Source organism: Schistocerca cancellata, chromosome 1 (assembly GCF_023864275.1).
Source record: "Schistocerca cancellata isolate TAMUIC-IGC-003103 chromosome 1, iqSchCanc2.1, whole genome shotgun sequence".
In the NCBI taxonomy this organism is placed as follows: Eukaryota; Metazoa; Arthropoda; class Insecta; order Orthoptera; family Acrididae; genus Schistocerca; species Schistocerca cancellata.
In genome coordinates, this window is record NC_064626.1 from 517,209,163 (window position 1) to 517,230,068 (window position 20,906).

The window sequence follows — 20,906 nt, forward strand, 5'->3', positions numbered from 1 at the left end:
TGGTTTGAAATGTTGTTTTCATATGCAGAACCACTTCTTCTTTCTTGATCAGAAAATAGGTAATGCCTTTAATATTATCCTTGCAAAAGACATACATGTCCTGTACTGTGAGAATTTGGTCTGTGGTTGGTTTTTGTAGGCTGGCTTTACTTACTTCACATTTTGTTGTACCTCCTACCCCATCACAGGCATTTTTACCATGGCAAGATGCAAAAAAGTGCCATTCAGCCTCCAACCCAAAGTCTACTTTGTGGCTGCACAGATTTGAAAAATTCTTTTTGTTCTTATACTGACTACCACTTCCATCTGAAAAGTATATCAGCTTCTCAACCTTGGGAAAATTTTCTTTTATGTAATTTATTAGACACTTTTGAAAAACATGCACAGCCAAAGTGTTCTGCTCCAAGTAGTTCTTAGAACGCAAATTGAAGAACTGCAGACTTCATCTTTCTCATTTTTAAAGTAGAGAATAAATGGATGCACTGTTGCCTGGTCATTGACCCAGTGGTACCCTTGTATTGCATCCTGAATCACAAATGTAAAATTTTCTGCAAAATCAGCTAGCACTATACATTTACTTTTGCAAAGTTGTGCTTTTTTGTCCTTCAAAAACTTACTTTGGATTTTAGAAATATAGTGGTGACTTTTGAGTTTTTGTAAGTTATCAATTAAAGATTCCAAGTACTACTCTTCCTGAGATTTAACCACTGTTATCATTTCTGCCCCGTCAGTTATGACCCACTGTTTGAAGGTAATACTGTATGGCATTTCCTCATCATATTCGTGAAACAATTCAATAATGGTTTCCTTACCAGGGCATTTATTACACAAACTCATCATGCAGTCATAACTGTTAGTGTCACAGACCATTAAATCTAGTAACTCTTTGTAGTTAAGATCACTGAGTTTTACACCCGCAATCATCAGTTTGACGTTTTGATGAAATAAACACATACGGAGTGTGTCCCTGAGGATCCAATGAAAATACACCACTTAGGGTGGAGGTCACAAAGTTTTGACCTTCCTATTTTGCATTCAGGATGAGAATTTTTGAAAGTTACATAAAGTTCATTTAAATTTGACAGCATTAGTCATTTCTGCTTTGTTATTTTAACTCCATTTATAACAACTCTTTTGCTATCTTTGCAACCTTCGTACATTCTACTGTTTTCATCATCTTCAAAAAACTGCTGGATCTTTTTAATTGTTTCTTCACTTATATCTATTATACCTACTACTTTCTTCTTTCCTAAAACTGGAAGAATGCCTTGCTCTTTCACTAATTTTCTGGTTTGTTTAAACAAACAGTGAGAAACGTTGAATTCATGAACTATTTTTTCTCTTGACCATAAGTCAGAGCAAACTCAAAATTTTAACTTTTTCCTCTTTAGATGTCAATGAACATTTAATTTTTAATTTCTCTATTACGCTCAAATATTCAGTGTCAGATGATGCTGGTGGTAGGTTTCCTTCTTCTTTAGAAATAATGTTGGTATCTGTATTATTAAAGCATGATTCCAAGTCTTATAATTTGGTCTGACATTTGTTGTAACGTATTTTCAATAGCTGCTTTTCTTTTTCTGATACTTAATTTTATTATTTTCGAAGCAGGAGATACATCTCACTTAGAACACATAATAAGGACAAATGTTCACGTTTTATTTCCCTCAAATCTTTAGTAATAGGCTTTTTATGAACTTTAAGTGGATCACAGCACTTTCTTCCAAAAATGTGGTTGTACTTCAGAATATGTTTCTTCTCTTGGTACTCATACACTGATACTACAGAAGAACTTCCTAAAAATTTAAAAAAAGTTTGTCTAACTTCATCAAGTTTTTTGAAACTGAACCGTAAACTGTTTTGTGACACACTTCACTTGCTATCTGTCCAACAGAGAACTGTTCATCCATGTTATTGCATTCCAGTTAATATCTCAAAATTAATTACAAATTACACACAGAACAAAGCACATAACACATTCAACACTCTCGATGAAGTATGTACATCCATTGTAACAGAGGTTTCAGAACAGACTGACTGCAACAATGCCACACCCAGCAATAATGTACTTCTTTATTGACAATAAACCTAAATGTAAGTGGGCATTTTTATTACCATAGAACAAAGCGAAAGCTCCTATTGTTTAATATTGCATTATTAAAAATAAATAAACTAAATGAATATTGGATGATAGTGTTAACTAAATATATGTCACAATTAAATTTTATTACAATGAAACAATAAACCCTTTAAATAGGTAATACCCATAAGATCAGTCGTAGAGTAATGTGAATCATTTCCTCATTTTCAAAAATTCATATCTTTGTTCACAGTCAGATATCAATGTTGAACTTTTTACAGTACATTTCTATCACATAAGTGTAAAAACTGTGCAGTAATAATATTTTTATATTTAGTCCCACCTGAGATAACTAACCCCAAACTTAACAAAAAATTAAAATTTTCAAATTTCAAAAATTCATAAAAAATTAAGGAAATGTTTGTAAGTGTTCTTGCTCTATATGAGGCTAGTAGTGTATGATAGCTAACCATAGGCAAAAAATACTCTAATTAATCACTCCTTGTTTGTTATTTTTGGGCCTGAAAAGTGGATTTTTGAAAATTTGGATACCAAACTTTGGAGGTAATTTTGACTGGTTATTTTCGAATTTAGGGTATTTTGTGTAATAGACAATGTTGTAGGGGACACTTTTCTAAAACCAATCATGTCAGTTGCATTGTTGTGATTTAACCAATGCAGAGATATTCAAATTTTCACTAATGTCTCCAAACTGAAAAATCGTTGTGCGCCTACAAATAAAAATGACCGCCATCCAGTAAAGGTGCAAGATAAATTATTTAAAAATCTGAACTTCTCAAATATAGGGCAATCACACATAAAAAAATTAAAATATTTAAAAATGGTCAAGCAACCATCACTGGATCACTTCATATGGATTGACCCATATATGAGGGTCAGCTTTTTGCTATAAAACTAGCAATTTTGCCAGTCAGCAGAGAGTTTAGGGTCAGCAGTTCAAATGTACAGCAATTGATGGTACCCCGTAGTGAAATGGGAAAGGACACCAGGTGCACTCACTGTGTTTGCCTGGGGGCCTCATTCAACTCGTTGAAAGGCTATTCCAGCAGCTACTGAGCTATTGAGGGAACATGGTGCAAACAACAGCAGATTGTGGAGCACCTTGGAACAAATGATGTCTGTCGTCTGGGCTCTGAGGTCATACTTGGGTTATTCCAGTGACTGGCAGAGGAGGCTGAGGAGACCAGCCTTGCACACGGAATTTCAACAAAGTTCACAATTTGCAGCACTGTCTCCAGAACTGATTGCACCCCTTTGGTTCTGAGTCAAGCAGGAGGACTGAACCAGAGACTCTGAAAGTTCTGTGACAAGCTAGGCTGTGGCTTCTTGCAATTGTGCCATAGGGTTGGGAACTGTAGAGTCCCCCTAAATGGGTGAGGTGTGCACTACACATCTGTGGCTACTACTCAGGTAGCTGACTGTGTGTGGGGTACACACAAGGGTCTTTTAGATTAGGCAACTCTCCAATCAATACAAGTAACAAAAGCTGTATGAAAGCCAGAAGTACCAGTATAAGATCAAAAGAAATGCCTCCATCATGAGAGTATTAAAATCCTAATGGTAAACTACCAAAACATTGGCAACAAAGTGCCCGAGTTTGAAGCGCTCAGGAAAAGCAGTGAAGCTCACATAATACTAGGTGCAGAAAGCTGGTAGAAACTTGAAACTGTTAGCAGTGAAATTTTTGGGAAAAATTTAAGTGTATATCGAAAGGATCGACAAATGGGAATTAGAGGTGTATTTATCGCAGTACACAAGAAAGTCAAATCCACAAAGATAGAAACTGAAGCTGCTTGTGTGGTTGTCTGGGCAAGACTCAGTGTCAGCAGTGGGCATAAAATGGTAATGGGATCTCTCTATCACCCACCAGGCTCGTCTCTTGAGGTCACCAATAACTTCAGAGAAAACCTCTGTTCACTTGTACATGAAGTTCCCCAATAATACTGTAAACATTGCTGGAGACTTTAATCATCCAACAATTAACTGGGAAAATTACAGGTTTGTTGGTGGTGGGCATGATAAGATAACCTGTGAAACAGTCCTAAATGTCCTCTCTGAAAAGTACCTAGAACATATAGATAGGAACCCCACTCATGATGCAAACATATTGGATATACTAGCAACAAACAGACCTGACCACGACACAGTTGTAGTAACAATGGTTACCAAAGTACAAATGACAACTACATCAAGCAGAGAGATATACATGTTAAGTAAACTAGACGAAAATTCAACAGTGCAATACCTCGGTCTTGAAACTTTCAGCACACAGCAGGAGCATGTAGGGGAACTCTGGCTGAAGTTTAAAAGAATATCTGACTATGAACTGGATAGATATGTACACAGCAGAACAGTCCATAATGGGAGGGAACCTCCATGGTAATTAGTCACTGTAAAGAAACTTCTAAATAAACACAGATTACTGCATAAAATGTGTAAAACAGGGCTATCAATAGAGAGATGCTAATGAAATACATTTGGCTGTCAAGAGAGCAATTTGTGATGTCTTCAACGACTACCGTAGCAGAATATTTTACAGAACCCAAAGAAATTCTGGTTGTATGCAAAGGTTGTTAGTGGCACCGAAGTTAGTGTCCAGACCCGAGTGAATGAGTCAGGAATTGAAATTGAGATCACATGGCAAAAGCCGAAATACTTAACTTAGTTTTCAAATGTTCCTTTACCAAGGAAAATCCAGGAGAACTGTCCCAGTTTATTTCTCACACCATAGAAAAGACAAGTGGATTAAATATTAGTGTCAGTGGTGTTCAGTAACAGCTGAAATCGTTAAAACTGAACAAAGCTTCATGACCCAGTGGAATCCCTGCCACATTCTACACTGAATTTGCCGCTGAGTTAGCCTCTCTTCTAACTATAATCTATCATAGATCCCATGACCAAAACCCCATGCCCAGTTCTTGGGAAAAAAAGGGTAGTAGAAGTGATCCACAAAACTACCATCCAATATCATCAACAACAATTTGTTGTAGAATCTTAGAACATATTATGAGATCAAGCATAACAAGGCATCTTGAACAGAATGACCTCCCCCATGCCAACCAGTATGGATCCCAAAAACATCAGTCATGTGAAACCCAACTTGCATTTTTCTCACACGACATATTGAAAGCTTTGGGTAAAGGCAATCAAGTAGATGCAATAGTTTTTGATTTCCGAAAAGCATTTGACTCAGTAACACATCTACACTTATTGTCAGAACTTCGATCTTACAGGGTATCAAGTGAAATTTGTAACTGGATTGAGGACCTTTTGAAAGGGAGGATACAGCATGTTATCTGGATGGAGAGTCATCGTCAGATGTAGAAGTAACTTCAGGTGTACCCCACGGAACTGTGTTGGGACCCTTGCTGTTCATGTTGCATATTAATGACTTTGCAGACTATATTAAAAGCAACATCAGACTGTTTGCAGATGATGTAGTCATATATAAAGAAATACTCTCTGAAGGAAGGTGCGTAGATGTTCAGTCAGATCTTGATAAGATTTCAAAGTGGTGCAGAAGCTGGCAACTTGCTTTAAATGTTCTGAAATGTAAAATTGTGCACAGAGTATCCTATTACTATAATATCAATGAATCACTGTTGGACTCAGTCAACTCATACAAATACCTGAGTTTGCATTCTGTAGGAGTATGAAATGGAATGATCATATAGGCTCAGTAGTGGGTAAAGCAAGTTGTAGACTTTGGTTTATTGGTAGAACACTGGGGAAGGGTAATCAGTGTAAAAAGGATTGCTTACAAATCACTTATGTAACTGGTTCTAGAATATTGCTCAAGTGTTTGTGACCCTACGTATGGCTCACACAGGGATCGTGAGAGTAAGATTAGAATAATTACTGTACACACAGAGGCTTTGAAACAGTTGTTCTTCCTGTGCTCCATACATGAATGGAACTGGAAGAAATTTTAATAATTTGTACAATGGGATGCATCCTCTGCCATCACCTCACAATGGTCTGTAGGATGTATATGTAGAGGTCATTCTGCATGGTAATAATCTTGTAACTAAATATACCTGTGTTTAGAGAAGCAGAGAAAATTGAAAGCAAAGAAAGTAATATTTTTCAAACCTGGAGAGTAAAGTAAGACAAAAGCCTTTGAGAAGACTTGAATAACTTGTTGTTAATTAGTGGATTTATTGTAGAGAGAAGAAATAAAAAATGTTATAATGAGATGAATCTGAGGTAGAGATGATATATTGGGTTATTATAGTGAAGAAATGTTGTACTGAGGTACTGAGAAGATTGGTGATGTTCTTTGGAGGTCACACATAAAAATGCAAGTGTTAGTGAAGTTGAAAAAATATGGGTTGAATTATGGAATAACAGATTCCAGGAGGAATAGTTACAACTAGCCCAAATGATGGCTGAATTTAAAAGGTAGACAGAAACTAATATGTCTGATTAATAAAGCAAAACTTACAAAGCAGTATGCCTATATTTACACTAAAAAACTTAACCAAGCAGTTAATGAACCACACTAAGCACAGCATGATACAGTTTATCATTTTTCTTAGTACTAGTTGTTCTTTTATTATATGTTTTATGCTATGTACTTTCATATTATTGTCATTGTTATATTATTCCTAGTTCTGTGACAACTCCCTTCACGTTTTACAATCCACTGGGTCTCATGTTGGCATCTCACTCCTGAAACCCATTTGTGATGGTGACTTGGGTCCTCACCAGTTTGTGACAAAGTGTCATATCTGTTGCAGCTATCTCCAGAAACATGTAATGATGGTGAAGCAGTATGGGTATGTACCACAAAACCAATCATGCTAAAGAATTGCAGCAGGAGAAACTCGCAATACTATGAACAAAATGAGATCTTCATGAAGAAATATAAAACATACTATTCTGTACAGTATAAGATCAGAACTGTAATATTTTAGTCACACCAGTTCCCCACTTTCACCAGCCAGTTATCATTCTCATGCTCGCATTCCATCTGGTGAGCTTGTGTATGAAGCTGGTCTCACTACAGCATTTACTTTCTGATAAAAGATATTTTATCACACATTTTGCGATAACCTTTCTTAATTGTCATAAATTCTGTAAATATTTCTTACAAAAAATTGTCTTGATTATTTTGATAAACGTAAATGTCAGAGAGGTATGTAGACATTTAATAATCTTTGACCAATACATTGTTATCTTTATGTTTAACAATCTATGGACTATAAGTGAGTAAAGTAAGTGACTTGCTCTGGAGTTGTTTGGTAAGAGAGGTTGTGTATGCCAGCATGTGGTCAAAGTTGCTCATTATGTCCAAATAACAATGCTCAAATGTAACTTTTTATAACTGTGAACCACAAAGAAAAAGTGGTATTTAAAATTTGTAAAATGATTTCAAGAATATATAAAAGGAAAACTGAAACCTATTCAGTGTTTTGATTAAAACTGATACAACAAGATAAAACCCATGAACTTCCCCAAATCCAAATATTTTGTCAATATTCTGCAGGAAAATAAGAAAGAAGATCCCTATCAGTGTGCTGTTATGAAGGACAAAGTTTATGTCCTGAAAATCAGCAGAAACAGAATTTATATAAATAATTTGAATCAATAATTGTAGGGTGTGGTGGGTCAGACATGGTTCAGCATGTTTATATGGACTGTGTTAAGACAGTGTGTTGTGAAATTATATAAATTCTACATTTATATGGCTAATATGTGACTGAAATGAATGTTTGATATATTGATGTACAATGTTTTTCTCCTTGAAAATAGCTGTAACAACTGAAAGTGGTAGAGAATAAACAGAAAATTGTACAGCTGATGGCACACACATAATTTTTCAAAATTTTAAAAATCTTTTCTGTATTAGAAACTGATTCATGTTATATGTGATTTGAGACTTTCTCGGCGTATTCCATTCGTGAAATCTTCTTGGGTGATCAGCCGAGTAAAGGCGTCATCTTCTCGCAACGTTTCGAAGGGTTTCGTACCCATCATCTTCAAGCGAAGTGTCGAGATGCTGTGTTGCGCGGTCCTATAAAGGCTCCTGGACCAGTGACTGATCCCGGGCGCCGACCAATCAGGTACCTGCGGAATCGGCCACCGCGCCAGTGGTGGGGGGTTCGCGGCGCGGACCGGGCGTCGAGTCCCTGCCGGTTCCTACTACGTCTTTGACCGCTACCGTCTTCGTGCCGGAGCGTTCTCTTCTAATTTTAGTTATTGCGGGATTCCAAGCTGTACTAAGTTGGAAACCAGTGTCTCGATTGATCAGGTTGCTGTTCAACCGAATTTCTACAGCCTCTTTGAAAACCGAATCCCAAAATCCTTTAGCGTCACACAGCTTCTTCGTACCCTCAAAGAGGAAGGTGTGTCCTTCGTTAAGGCTATGTTCCGCAACCGCCGATTTTTCTGTCTGACCAAGGCGTACATGTCTAATGTGTTCCGAGCGGAACACATTAGACATGTACGCCTTGGTCAGACAGAAAAATCGGCGGTTGCGGAACATAGCCTTAACGAAGGACACACCTTCCTCTTTGAGGGTACGAAGAAGCTGTGTGACGCTAAAGGATTTTGGGATTCGGTTTTCAAAGAGGCTGTAGAAATTCGGTTGAACAGCAACCTGATCAATCGAGACACTGGTTTCCAACTTAGTACAGCTTGGAATCCCGCAATAACTAAAATTAGAAGAGAACGCTCCGGCACGAAGACGGTAGCGGTCAAAGACGTAGTAGGAACCGGCAGGGACTCGACGCCCGGTCCGTGCCGCGAACCCCCCACCACTGGCGCGGTGGCCGATTCCGCAGGTACCTGATTGGTCGGCGCCCGGGATCAGTCACTGGTCCAGGAGCCTTTATAGGACCGCGCAACACAGCATCTCGACACTTCGCTTGAAGATGATGGGTACGAAACCCTTCGAAACGTTGCGAGAAGATGACGCCTTTACTCGGCTGATCACCCGAGAAGATTTCACGAATGGAATACGCCGAGAAAGTCTCAAATCACATTTAACATACCTCTACGGGGAGGATATCCATCGCAGCTACCAGATGCTACAGAAACTACGACTCAAGGCGGGCAAGCTGCTTAGCAGACTGGCCTTCCTACAACGGTGTCGAGACAAAGAAGTGTTGCCGAAATTTGCCAACTTGCGGCACCCTGTTAGCACGACAAGATCCAGACGCATACTACAACGAGCCGGTGCGGCCCTGGTGCGCCAACACATACGGGTCACCAGGCATGAGTTAGATAAGAACGCAAGGATGCTGCTTACTCAACACCTTCGATTGGCCTCCTATCTCCCACCACACACATAGGAGTGGATCGACGGAAACACATATGCAAGCAGTGAGATCCACAAGAGAAAAGCCACGGAAAAACAATGTGGCAAGTTCACCAGACTGTCTGGAGCCCGGCAACATGCCGACCACACAACCAATGCCAAGACTGTCATCAATCTGTCAGGCAAAGAACTGGACGAGACCACAATATCAGTGCTGTCGAGAGGACTTAACTTTGCTCCAGTACCCAGGACACTACCTAAGCGAGACATTATCAGCAGCATCGAGCAAGCCGTGCGCGGCCTCCCTACGGAGGCAGCTGAGGAAGTTAGGAGAGAAACGTGCAGGGTCCTGGAGAAGGCAAAAATGCCCAACAACAACATAACGTCTGCTGAAAGGAAGGCTCTTAAGGCCCTACGTGAGGATGAGGACACTGTCGTTCTAGCTGCTGACAAAGGCAATGCAACGGTGATACTGAGGAAAGAAGATTATTGGCAGAAGATAAACTCACTGCTACAAGATACTGCCTACAAGCAACTGGACAAGGACACGACAGCCTCCGTGACTCGCAAGACCATCACCTTGCTCAATGACTCTGGACTGGAAAAGGACGTCATCAGGAAGCTGTACCCCAGAGCACCGGCACCACCACGGCTATATGGGCTCCCTAAGATCCACAAAGACGGAGTTCCATTGCGACCCATAGTGAGCACCATCAACTCACCGACATATGGTTTAGCCAAGTACCTAGCACAACTGCTCAAACCGATCGTGGGTCACTGTGAGCACCATGTCAAGAACTCGGCGGAGTTTGTGAAGGTACTACAAGGCTTTCGCCTGGATAAAGAAGATCTTCTTGTCAGCTTTGACGTCACCTCACTCTTCACACGAGTACCGCTGGAAGACTCCCTAGCGCTGCTCGAAACACGCTTTAGTGAGGACACAATAAAGCTGTTCCGGCATGTGTTAACAAACACCCACTTCAAATGTGGAGGCAAATTTTATGAACAAGTGGATGGTGTAGCCATGGGGTCCCCCTTAGCTCCAGGCATCGCTAATCTTTACATGGAGCACTTTGAAGACATAGCCCTGGACACCGCCCCACTGAAACCTAAAGCCTTCCACAGATATGTGGATGACACTTTTGTCGTGTGGCCACATGGCAGAGAGAACCTGCAAGACTTCCTGCGACATCTGAACAGCATACACAACAACATACAATTCACTATGGAGGTGGAAGAAAACGGAAGCTTGCCCTTCCTTGACATTCTAATCAAGAAGCACCCTGATGGCACCTTGGGTCACGCTGTGTATAGGAAGAAGACACATACGGATTTATACCTTCATGCATTGAGTTGCCACCATCCGGCACAACGCAACTCAGTGCTTAACACACTTGTGCACAGGGCCAAGTCTATCTGTGATGATGACAGCCTACCTGCAGAGTTACAACACCTAAGGAAGACCTTCCGCAGCAACGGTTATAATGAGACGCAAATCTCCCGCGCCCTACACAAGAGCAGGAAGGTAGACACACCGGAAGAAGAAGATGAGACCAGATGCCTGGCATTTCTACCATACGCGGGACCGCCAACAGCCAAGATTGCCCGCATTCTGGAGAAACACAACATCAAGACAATTTTTCATGCCCCAAGTAAAATTAAAGACATACTTGGCTCAGTCAAAGACCACCTAGGACTGCAGACTCCGGGCGTATACAGTATTGAATGTGAATATGGTACGAAATACATCGGACAAACGCAGCGCTGCATCACGCAGAGGCGCTCGGAACACATTAGACATGTACGCCTTGGTCAGACAGAAAAATCGGCGGTTGCGGAACATAGCCTTAACGAAGGACACACCTTCCTCTTTGAGGGTACGAAGAAGCTGTGTGACGCTAAAGGATTTTGGGATTCGGTTTTCAAAGAGGCTGTAGAAATTCGGTTGAACAGCAACCTGATCAATCGAGACACTGGTTTCCAACTTAGTACAGCTTGGAATCCCGCAATAACTAAAATTAGAAGAGAACGCTCCGGCACGAAGACGGTAGCGGTCAAAGACGTAATAGGAACCGGCAGGGACTCGACGCCCGGTCCGCGCCGCGAACCCCCCACCACTGGCGCGGCGGCCGATTCCGCAGGTACCTGATTGGTCGGCGCCCGGGATCAGTCACTGGTCCAGGAGCCTTTATAGGACCGCGCAACACAGCATCTCGACACTTCGCTTGAAGATGATGGGTACGAAACCCTTCGAAACGTTGCGAGAAGACGACGCCTTTACTCGGCTGATCACCTGAGAAGATTTCACGAATGATTCATGTTATATTTGCCCTCCTCCCCTCCAAACACAGACATGCAGACACAGATGCAGGCGCACACACACCCGCACAGCCACCCACACACACCATTCCACACACATCTATACTATACACTACACAACCCATCTTACAGTATCTGGTGGAGGGTACTTCTTATACCACTATCACACCCCCCTCCCCCCCCTCAACTGCCCTTTTCCATTGACAAATTATGTATGGGAAGAATGTTGTGGTCATTTTGCAAGATGTGTGTGGGAGCAGGTAATAAGTTGATAAGTTGCCCAACTCTTCTCAGAACACACTCATATCATGTGTCTCATTGAAGTAAACCATCTCTTGTAGTAGCTGATCTGCCACTGGAGTTTGCTAAGCATTTCTGTAATGCTTTTGTGTCAATTAATGACACCAAAATGAAGTGCACCACTCTTCATAAGGATCTCATCTATTAATCCAACATAGTATGGGGTCCCTGACTGATAACAATAACCAAGAATCAGTCAACCACGTGGTTTGTATGCCACTTTCGTAGGTGTATTACAATTCCTTACGATCCATACAACCTTTCTCTGAAACTGCCTATTTTCTCATTGTTTTCAATTTCCAGTGAATCCCATCATAGCACTTGTTTTTCCTACAGTTTATTTTATGTAGTCATTCCACTTTCAGTTGCTCCAGATGGTCACTCCCAGGCATGTTGTGATTGTTACTGTTTCCTGAGATTTGTCACCACTAGTGTAATCATATTGCAACAGATTTCTCTGCTTATGTTAATGCAGTCCCTGCATCAATCTTCAGTTCTCTGCAGAAGTCATCACAATAGAGTTCAAAGTTATTTATCATCACAATAATAAGTACTTTGAAAAGTATGTCTGCAGCCATTATTGCACTCTGCACCTCAGATTCCTTTTTGATTACCTGAACTGCCTTTCACTCAAATTGCTCATTCTTTTAAATTCTCAACATCCCCTATCATTTCTCTCACTTTCCTTTTGTCATCAGCATACATTTCATATCCCTGCTGTTTTAAAATTACTGACATTATATGGTGCATGTTTCTTCATGAGATAAATACTGCTGCAGTTTTGATTCACCAAAGTTTGGTGACCAATAGCACAGATGTGTAGATCAGTAGTGAGATAGACAAGCACACCACATGTAGGATAATGAACACAGGCACAGATGGGCGTCAGTCTTACCGTGCACTGCTGTCGGCCGCCCCAGCATCCTCTGTCAGGAACCACCTGCCGAAATGTGTGTCCACGCTGACATATGCCCATGCTCGCCATTGTCAACCAAATACATATGTCACCACTGCAGCACCGTCCCTCATATGACCAACAGATCTTTTTTGTGTTCACTGTGATTTTAACATGGTCAGTGCTAGACCCCATGCCGTACTGAGTTGATAGCTTGTGTCCCTGTTAAGAAAATTAATCGAGCTGTGAATTTCCGCTGCTTCTTTAATATTGCTGTCCCAGTACGAAGACATCGATGACAGAATTTAGGTTTTTTGTATTCCATACAATGTCCTGTGCTGAGGCAATGTTCGGCCACTGCAGATTTCTCTGGCTAGTCCAGAGCACACTTCACCATGATACTGGAACATTCTTATGTCAGTGTGATCATCAAATGATAGGATTTTGATATGAGGTTATTTTACTACCAACAAAATCTCAACTACAAACAGCAGATCTAAGATCTCTCATTTACTCTGTCTTCATTTCCTTCCATACTTGATACAGCCAGGTGAAAATTCCCTTAATTTATAGAGACAGGTGCAAATTCCAACAACCTGCAGCAGTAAAGTCAAATCCAACAATAGCCTACCACTGTTCTCCATGAAAGCAAAATCCCATCCAAGATGTGGTAGCTTCTCATGCCCAATTTAACCTTAATAACATATTGTGTAAAACCACATGCCAAATCAAATTCAAGCTTAAAAAATCCATCTGCTATAGCCACATAAATGATATGACACTGCCAATGTATATGATACGGCATAGATCGTGAGCTACAGACTCCACAAATGGTAAATCTTAAAAATGTGTCTGAACAGTGTGCACTGTAAGCAAGAAACTGCACGACTATTCCCACTGCTAACAACAAATGAGCTCATTAGGCCTACTAGTTTCTATACATAAGCATATTTTTAAAAACAAAATCCCCACCTAAAAAATTTTACTTAATGTATGTCAAAACAATGACCAAGAGGCTATATTTCATTGGTTTACTGCACTTTTTGCTTTTGTTCAAAGTGAAATTAACTTGTACAAAACATATTACATCAAAATTAATATTATGTCCACCTCACATCATGCCTTTTCAAGGGCTTGAACTCTGTCTTTGACTCAATAATTCTTTCATGTGCACCAGGTTCAATTTCATGGTACCAGGCATGAATAATTCCCCCAATCAACTCTATTCTATTGGTCAAGAATATTCACTTAGTTTTTAAGACATAATAGCCCACAAATTTTCAATATGATTCATGTCCGGAGAATTTGGAGGCCACCATAACTGCTCAATCATCAGACCTGCACAACGCTCCTGTACAACCCTGGTAAGGTGACTAGCTCACTGTCATCCTGGAAAATGAATAGCCCACAGTTTTCTCGACTAAAATGATCCCTTTTAGCATTTGCTACCTCATTTTTAACAATGTCACTTTAATTTAACCCTATAATTGAATCTGTGCAAACTGTAATTCTTCCTACTGCTTTAGAACACATCACTCCCCACAGCATTACACTTTCACTGAACTATTTAACTAGCACAACACAATCTTTCTTCAGATCTTCTCCTGACTCCGTCCACAGTTTCAGACCACACACATTAAATTACCTCTCATCCGAAAAAATCACTCTCTTCCAATCCTCAGATGCCTAGTGTTAATACACTTCAAGAAAACTTCTTTCTTCAACATGCTTTTTGTGGGTGGGCTTTCTTTGCAGGTACTTTCTTCATTAGGCTGAGATCAGCAAGGTGTGTTAACACTGTTTTAAGGAAAGCTGAGATTCCAGACTCCTGCTCAATTTTAAATGCAATCTGAAATACCCTTTTTCTTTTCTATAACCTGTAAAACCAAATATTTGTATAATTAACTATGGAAACACAAAGTTAATGTTATTTATGCTATTATGGCACAGCAGATAAATACAAAAACTATCTGGATACTTAGTACATCATTTTTTCACACACATCTTCACAAAATGCACACAATTGTCAGCAGCAAACAACAGCTGACACAAAAGTAGAGGGAAGACAAACTAGAGACATCTGGTGGAGTGTAATATGACTTCCAAGTATACAAGTGCCATCTAGTATCAATTATCGTAACTAACTGATGTATATGTCATTTCAGTCTTCATCATATCAGATAAAAAATTGCCTTTTTGTGGATATTTACCATACAATATTTGTTCAGCAATTATTTAGACATTTGCTGGCATTAACAGAGACCACGTCAAGAGTTCATAAAAAGCTGACATCCAAGTTCACTTGCTGAAAGATCAATAATTAATTAGTTAATTTAACATAAGCTAAAATAGAGTTGAAACACTCACTGGCGATATTATTTTGGACCATACGGGAGTAGTAATATTTGAGTCGTCAAGTGAGGGTTGCAGGATCACGTTTCCAACTTTTCATTTCATAGCACTTGCTACCACAGGTGACAAGTTGCTACACAATATCTACTGTTGCATCTTGTTGTTGCTTAAACACGCTCCCATAATTAACAAAAGGAACACTTTAAATTTTGATGAACTGGTAAATAAATACCTACCAGTGAAACCAGCTTGAACTGCAGCAATTCCAAAATCTCCATGCAACTGTTCCACCTTTTTAAGGATAGATGCTTGCAGTGCATATGAATTTAAGTAAAATGGTGCCTTTTGTTGCTTGCCTGTTGGATTTACTTCTACTGCAAAGTACCTGTAACACAATCACACAGCACTGATGTCTGCATTTCTCTGTTACCACCATATTATAACCATTTTTTTTAAATTATACTGAAAGAAAATGATTCAGTAACAATATTTCAAAACTACTTACAATAAATTGATCGAGACATATAGGAATTGTAACTTGTATCAAGGGGGATAATTTATGGAACTAATTACATAGAACCTTAAAATTTTCAACAGGTAATGCACATTTCAAATGAAGCAAGGAGGCTACTAAGAGGATGACATAGAATCAGTATTAACTTAATATCAAGAATGAAATAACTTCATTTTGATTAACTGAGGTGTGTCTCACTTGGCGCTGATATAAAATTTTCTTTATTTTCTCATTTTTACATGTTTATGACTCAATTTTCTACCATAGTGATAACTTTACAACAGAAGCTAGTCACATATGTACAATGTGCTTGATTCTGTGCAAATGCCCAGAATTATTCCGGTGATTAATAATACAGCCAAGAAATCTTCACTGTGAGAGTAGTTGTATTAATGTTCATTTTCTTAGACAAGGTCTAATGAGGTAGTAGTCATTATTGCAGATGGCAGTAATTCTAGAATCTGGATAACATACTACCTTTGTAACAAAAGTATCCAGCAGGTTGCGAAAATGGTTTGAAGGGAAGGGTGTGAGCTGATCTGTGTCTAGCGGTAATTCAAAAGGGCCCTTTATGGGTTTTTCTGATTTCTAACACCAGAAGCTGCATCTGTGTGTCTCCCTTATGGGTTCTAAATCTACAAGACATTTGTTTCTTTCCCCCAACCAATCTTCTTTAAAAGTACTGATTTCTATAGTTTCAAATAGCTCTGGATTATCCTCACTGTGGCACCACAAGAAGTGAAAGCTGAGTTTCGTGTCTAGTACTGAGTGCCAACTACAGTAAAGCCATATGAAGTGCAAAAAAAATTCTGTTTTATGAAGTCAAAACCACTTAATGGAAGAGTTGTATGTGGGAACCATAAATTCTCAGTCAAAATGCCCAAGAACAGCACAATAAATATTTCATAATACAAGGACTGAATGAAACCCTAATCTACATATCTTTGGTAAAATTTGACTTTCAGCAATGAATGCCAGCCATCCTACTCATTTGTTTCACTAATTCATGCTGTAAGTTTGGCATCTTTGGATCTGGTGGGAGGCTCACAGCCTAGTGCAGGGAGAAATCCAGTCAGAAAGTCCAGTCACATGTGAGTAAATCTACAGCTGCTATAAATGTAGGTTTATCTTCCTTTAATTTCTCTTCTACAACAAGAGTAGGGGCAGTGTTGCCTTGTGCATTCATTTTTCCATATTACAAACTGATGCTCTCCCAGGCCATATTCTACAATTTTTTATAATCTTCCGTAACTGGTCCATGTTAGTATTTTGCAACTATGCCTTATTAAACTGATGGTTCCAGGATACACTGCCAGCACCAGTCTTCTTCAGTACTGAAATTATTACATTCCTGAAGTCCATTTGTTTGTTTCATATGAGGGCTGTTCATAAATAAATGATCAACTGGATATTAAAAATAAACACAGTCAGCACTCTCTTGCATTTGTCAGTGTGTCAGCAGTAAGTGAATGAATGGATGGTGTTCTTGCTTCATCCACCAAATACAAAGTAGGTTCTATCATTCGTTTCCTGCAAGCAGGAGGAGTCAGGACTTGTCATAGATTGTATCATTTGTATTGGACTGAGGTGATCAGTGATGATGCTGTGAGGGAGTGGTGGAGTAAATTCAATACATATGTGCACAATTAAAGAGAACAAAGAACAAATTCGGATGTGCTTATCGAACTTATGCAACATGTTGATGAAACAGTGTGTCTGAGATGTTGTTTTATAATTTAATAATTTTCTGCGGATTTGCCTCAGAGTTCAAAGAAAACCTTTGTTAACACTGTCAGAGAAATTAGGTTACCATAAGCTCTGTGCATGATGGATACCAAAATGTCCAACTGATATTCACAAAACTGAAAGAACGGGTTTGGCATTAACATTCCTTCAGTGCTACAATGAAGAAGAGGAGGAATTTCTGAACAGAATTGTGATTAAGGACAAGATATGAGTACAGTTCATGAACCATGAAACTAAGGAACGCGATGCAGACCCTTCTCGCAGTAAGTCAAAAATGAAAGCAGACGCTGTCAAAATTAAAAATGATGGATACTTGTTTTTGGGGTTACAATGGAATTCTGACAACAAATTTCATAGGAATGATGTGTGCGAATACTGTGACATCACAGGATTATTGTGAGACTCTTATAAAACTTTGAAGGTCAATCCAAAACAAATGGCTTGGGCTGATTCCCAAAGAAATCATGCACCTTCACAACAATATGTGACCCCTTATTGGGAAACAAATAAAGGAAAAACCCAAGACTTTTATACTCTGATTAACATTACAGTGACTGAAAGGTTGCAGTGATGGTGGCAGTGTTTCCGACTTGCAGCCAGCCATGCCTCACAAGGTGCTGCATGAACCTACAAGACAGCCAACACAGTGAGCATGTTGCACTCGTGAAAGAACTACAATTGGTTGGTGCCTGACCCCTACCATTCAACTTACTGAAACATCAACCACAAAGTAACGATAATTGGAGTATAGACAGCGAGATTTTTTCAATGTCCTCCCTACAGTCCAGATTTGGCACCATTTCTTCCCCAAGATGCAGGCCTGGCTCATAACTCAGTACTTCAGAACCGATGATGAGCTCAAGGATGCTGTCAAGACCCGGGTGAAATGCCAGGCAACACCATTGTTTTATGAGGGGATAAAGAAGCTGGTTTGACGATACAGCAAATGTTTTAATTTAAGTGGTTAATTATTGCCAACATGTAAGTATAGATTGTATATAATAGAATTATATATTATAGCCGACTGAAGATTGATTTGTGAATATCCCTCATATTACTGCAAACCAGATGGAACAGTTTTGCCATGATAAGTTTTTCCCTAGGAATCTTAACAATTCTGAAAGAAAGCTGTCTATGCCAGGTCCCTTGTTTTACCATAAAACTTCTAACATTACTGAAATTCTTCTCTCAGTATCACATCAACTGTCTCATCTCTATCCTCTCCCTCTCATCAATCCACAATATTTTTATCAAGTTTCATTCCTTTGTATAGATTTTACACATATTTATTCCACATTTTGTGTTCTTTTCTTTGTTTAATACTAGCTTGCTATCTGAGCTCTTAATATTCACCCTGAAGTGACATCAGGTTTTACTGAACCCAAAAACAAGCACAACAACTGGCCAACAGCTGACGCTGGACAGTAACACGTCAGTGGTGATGTATCAGAATTGTGTATAAAATTAGCTGTAGTGAGAGAGGGAGCCCGGTCACCCCCGGACTGACTAACAAAGGCCTGCTGGAAGGTATGCCTTCTATGCATAATGGCACTCCACCCCATATGGCTACACGTGTGAAAGATCTCTTGGTGAGGCTCCCGTACTGAGCCACCACATCTGTCATACTTAGCCTCCCACATCCCCAGACCTCAACCTATGTGATTATTGGTTATGGGGTTACATGAGGTCTCAAGTCCACCATGATCATCCAAACTCATTAGCGATGGTAAAACACAAATCCGACGGCAATTTCTCACCATACCCACTGATATGCTGTACAGTGCTGGTCACAATACCATTCCTCAACCACAGGTATTGTTAATGAATGATGGTCGACTTGTTGAGCATTTGTTATACAGAACAGTCTCTTCACTAAAAATCAGTTGTTTTGCTAAGTATTGCTTTTATTTAATTGGATAGATAAAAAATATCTACTCAAATTACAGCAGCAAAACACACACATAAAAGATGGTTGTAACTGGCCAGCTTTCGGAGGCAGTGTCTCCTCTTTCAGGCAGAAGGGTTAAAGGGGCACGAAGATGGGTGAAGGGAAAGGGCTGGAGATGCTTAGGAAAAAGGGTAGATTTTGGCAAAGTCACCCAGAACTGCAGGTCAGGGGAGACTTACTGGAAGTACTGAACTTTCAAATGGTAATGGGCTTTTCGATCAGCCTGTGTGTTTCATACAGCCTTGCATACTTCTAAAGCTTTTCATTTCTCCTCTAGCTATCTCTGCTTTGTCATTTTGCTCTTTCAGTCAATCTCAAATTTTTTATGTGTATTCTCTTTTGCCAAATTCACTTTTATACTTTACCCTCTAAACACTGAAATTTAATTTCTTCTCTTATCATATGATTCCTATTGACCTTGTCTTTTTAATTTCTTCTATTATCATATGATTCCTACTGCCCTTGTCTTTCTTTGTCTAATTGTTGCTCTGCCACCTTCACTATTTTGTTTCTCAAAGCTACACAATAATCATCTACTTTATTTCTTTTGCCTATTCCAGTCAGTTATTAGCAAATTGTCTCTTCAGAATTCCCAACAACCTCTGGTGATCCAACTTGTCCAGACTATTTCCTTAAATTCCTTGCCCATTTGCAAATGCTTCGGCTTTAATCTGTATTTCATAATTAATCAATTATGACCAGAATACAAATTTCCTGGATATGCTTCTCAGTTTAAAACAGTTGAAAATCTGTCTTACCATTATATAATCTATGTGAAACCTTCCAGTGTCTCCAGGTCTCTCCCATGTAAACAATATTTTTTCAAAATTCGTAAACCAAGTGTTTGCAAAGGTTAAAAAATTCTCTGTAGTAAGTTCTGTCATGTGGCTTTCCCTATCATTTCTTTCCCCCAAATCTCCCTTAATGTACTAAATATCTACACTTTTGTATAAAAACAAGTCATCATTTAATTTTCTTACCAAAAATCTTGAAAAGTACTTGCATGACTTATTTCAAACTTTTTTTAGCACCCTTCACTATAATCATCATCATCAAACTTTTACACAATACACTAATAAACAGTCAGACTGACACAGGCTACATATTTTTTTTAATGGTCAATGCAAAAATTTTCTGTTAAATATGACTGCTAGAAAGAAAATGCTTCTCTGTGACTCTGTGGTTTCATTTTCTTTCTCGCAGTCAGTTTCAGCTACAATAGCAGGGTATGTAAACCACTGAACAAATTGTTTTCCCATGTATATTCTTCCTCCCAACATATAACTTCAAACAAAAATTGTGTACTCAAAAGTGCTCGTATGTTCTCTTCCCCACTGTGGGTTTTACAGAAAAAGGGACGTTGTATTTGTGGCTTATTGGCTCCTAATTAGAATGTAATGAGAGAATCTAAATTGTCCTAAATGTTGTAATCCTACCCATTCACAGATTAATACTATGTGAATATTTTCA

At 39.3% G+C, this 20,906-nt stretch overlaps 1 protein-coding gene and 1 long non-coding RNA gene across 3 annotated transcripts in view; both read right to left on the reverse strand.

The window, feature by feature from the left end:
• The window catches only part of LOC126178680 (ribonuclease P/MRP protein subunit POP5), a 142,199-nt gene that overhangs the window by 105,054 nt on the left and 16,239 nt on the right, over positions 1 to 20,906 (reverse strand). For both annotated transcript variants that reach the window (XR_007536570.1, XM_049924551.1), the window contains exon 2: positions 15,465 to 15,613. Coding sequence is in view for 1 of the 2 variants with exons in the window: in XM_049924551.1 (XP_049780508.1) it covers positions 15,465 to 15,613 (149 nt within the window). In the remaining variant the exon portion in view is untranslated. The remainder of the gene's footprint in view (positions 1 to 15,464; positions 15,614 to 20,906) is intronic.
• Positions 13,894 to 15,452, reverse strand: LOC126178701 (uncharacterized). The gene is made up of 2 exons (XR_007536579.1): positions 15,244 to 15,452; positions 13,894 to 14,753 (listed from the first exon to the last, which is right to left on the reverse strand). It is a non-coding gene; the product is annotated as an uncharacterized LOC126178701 (long non-coding RNA).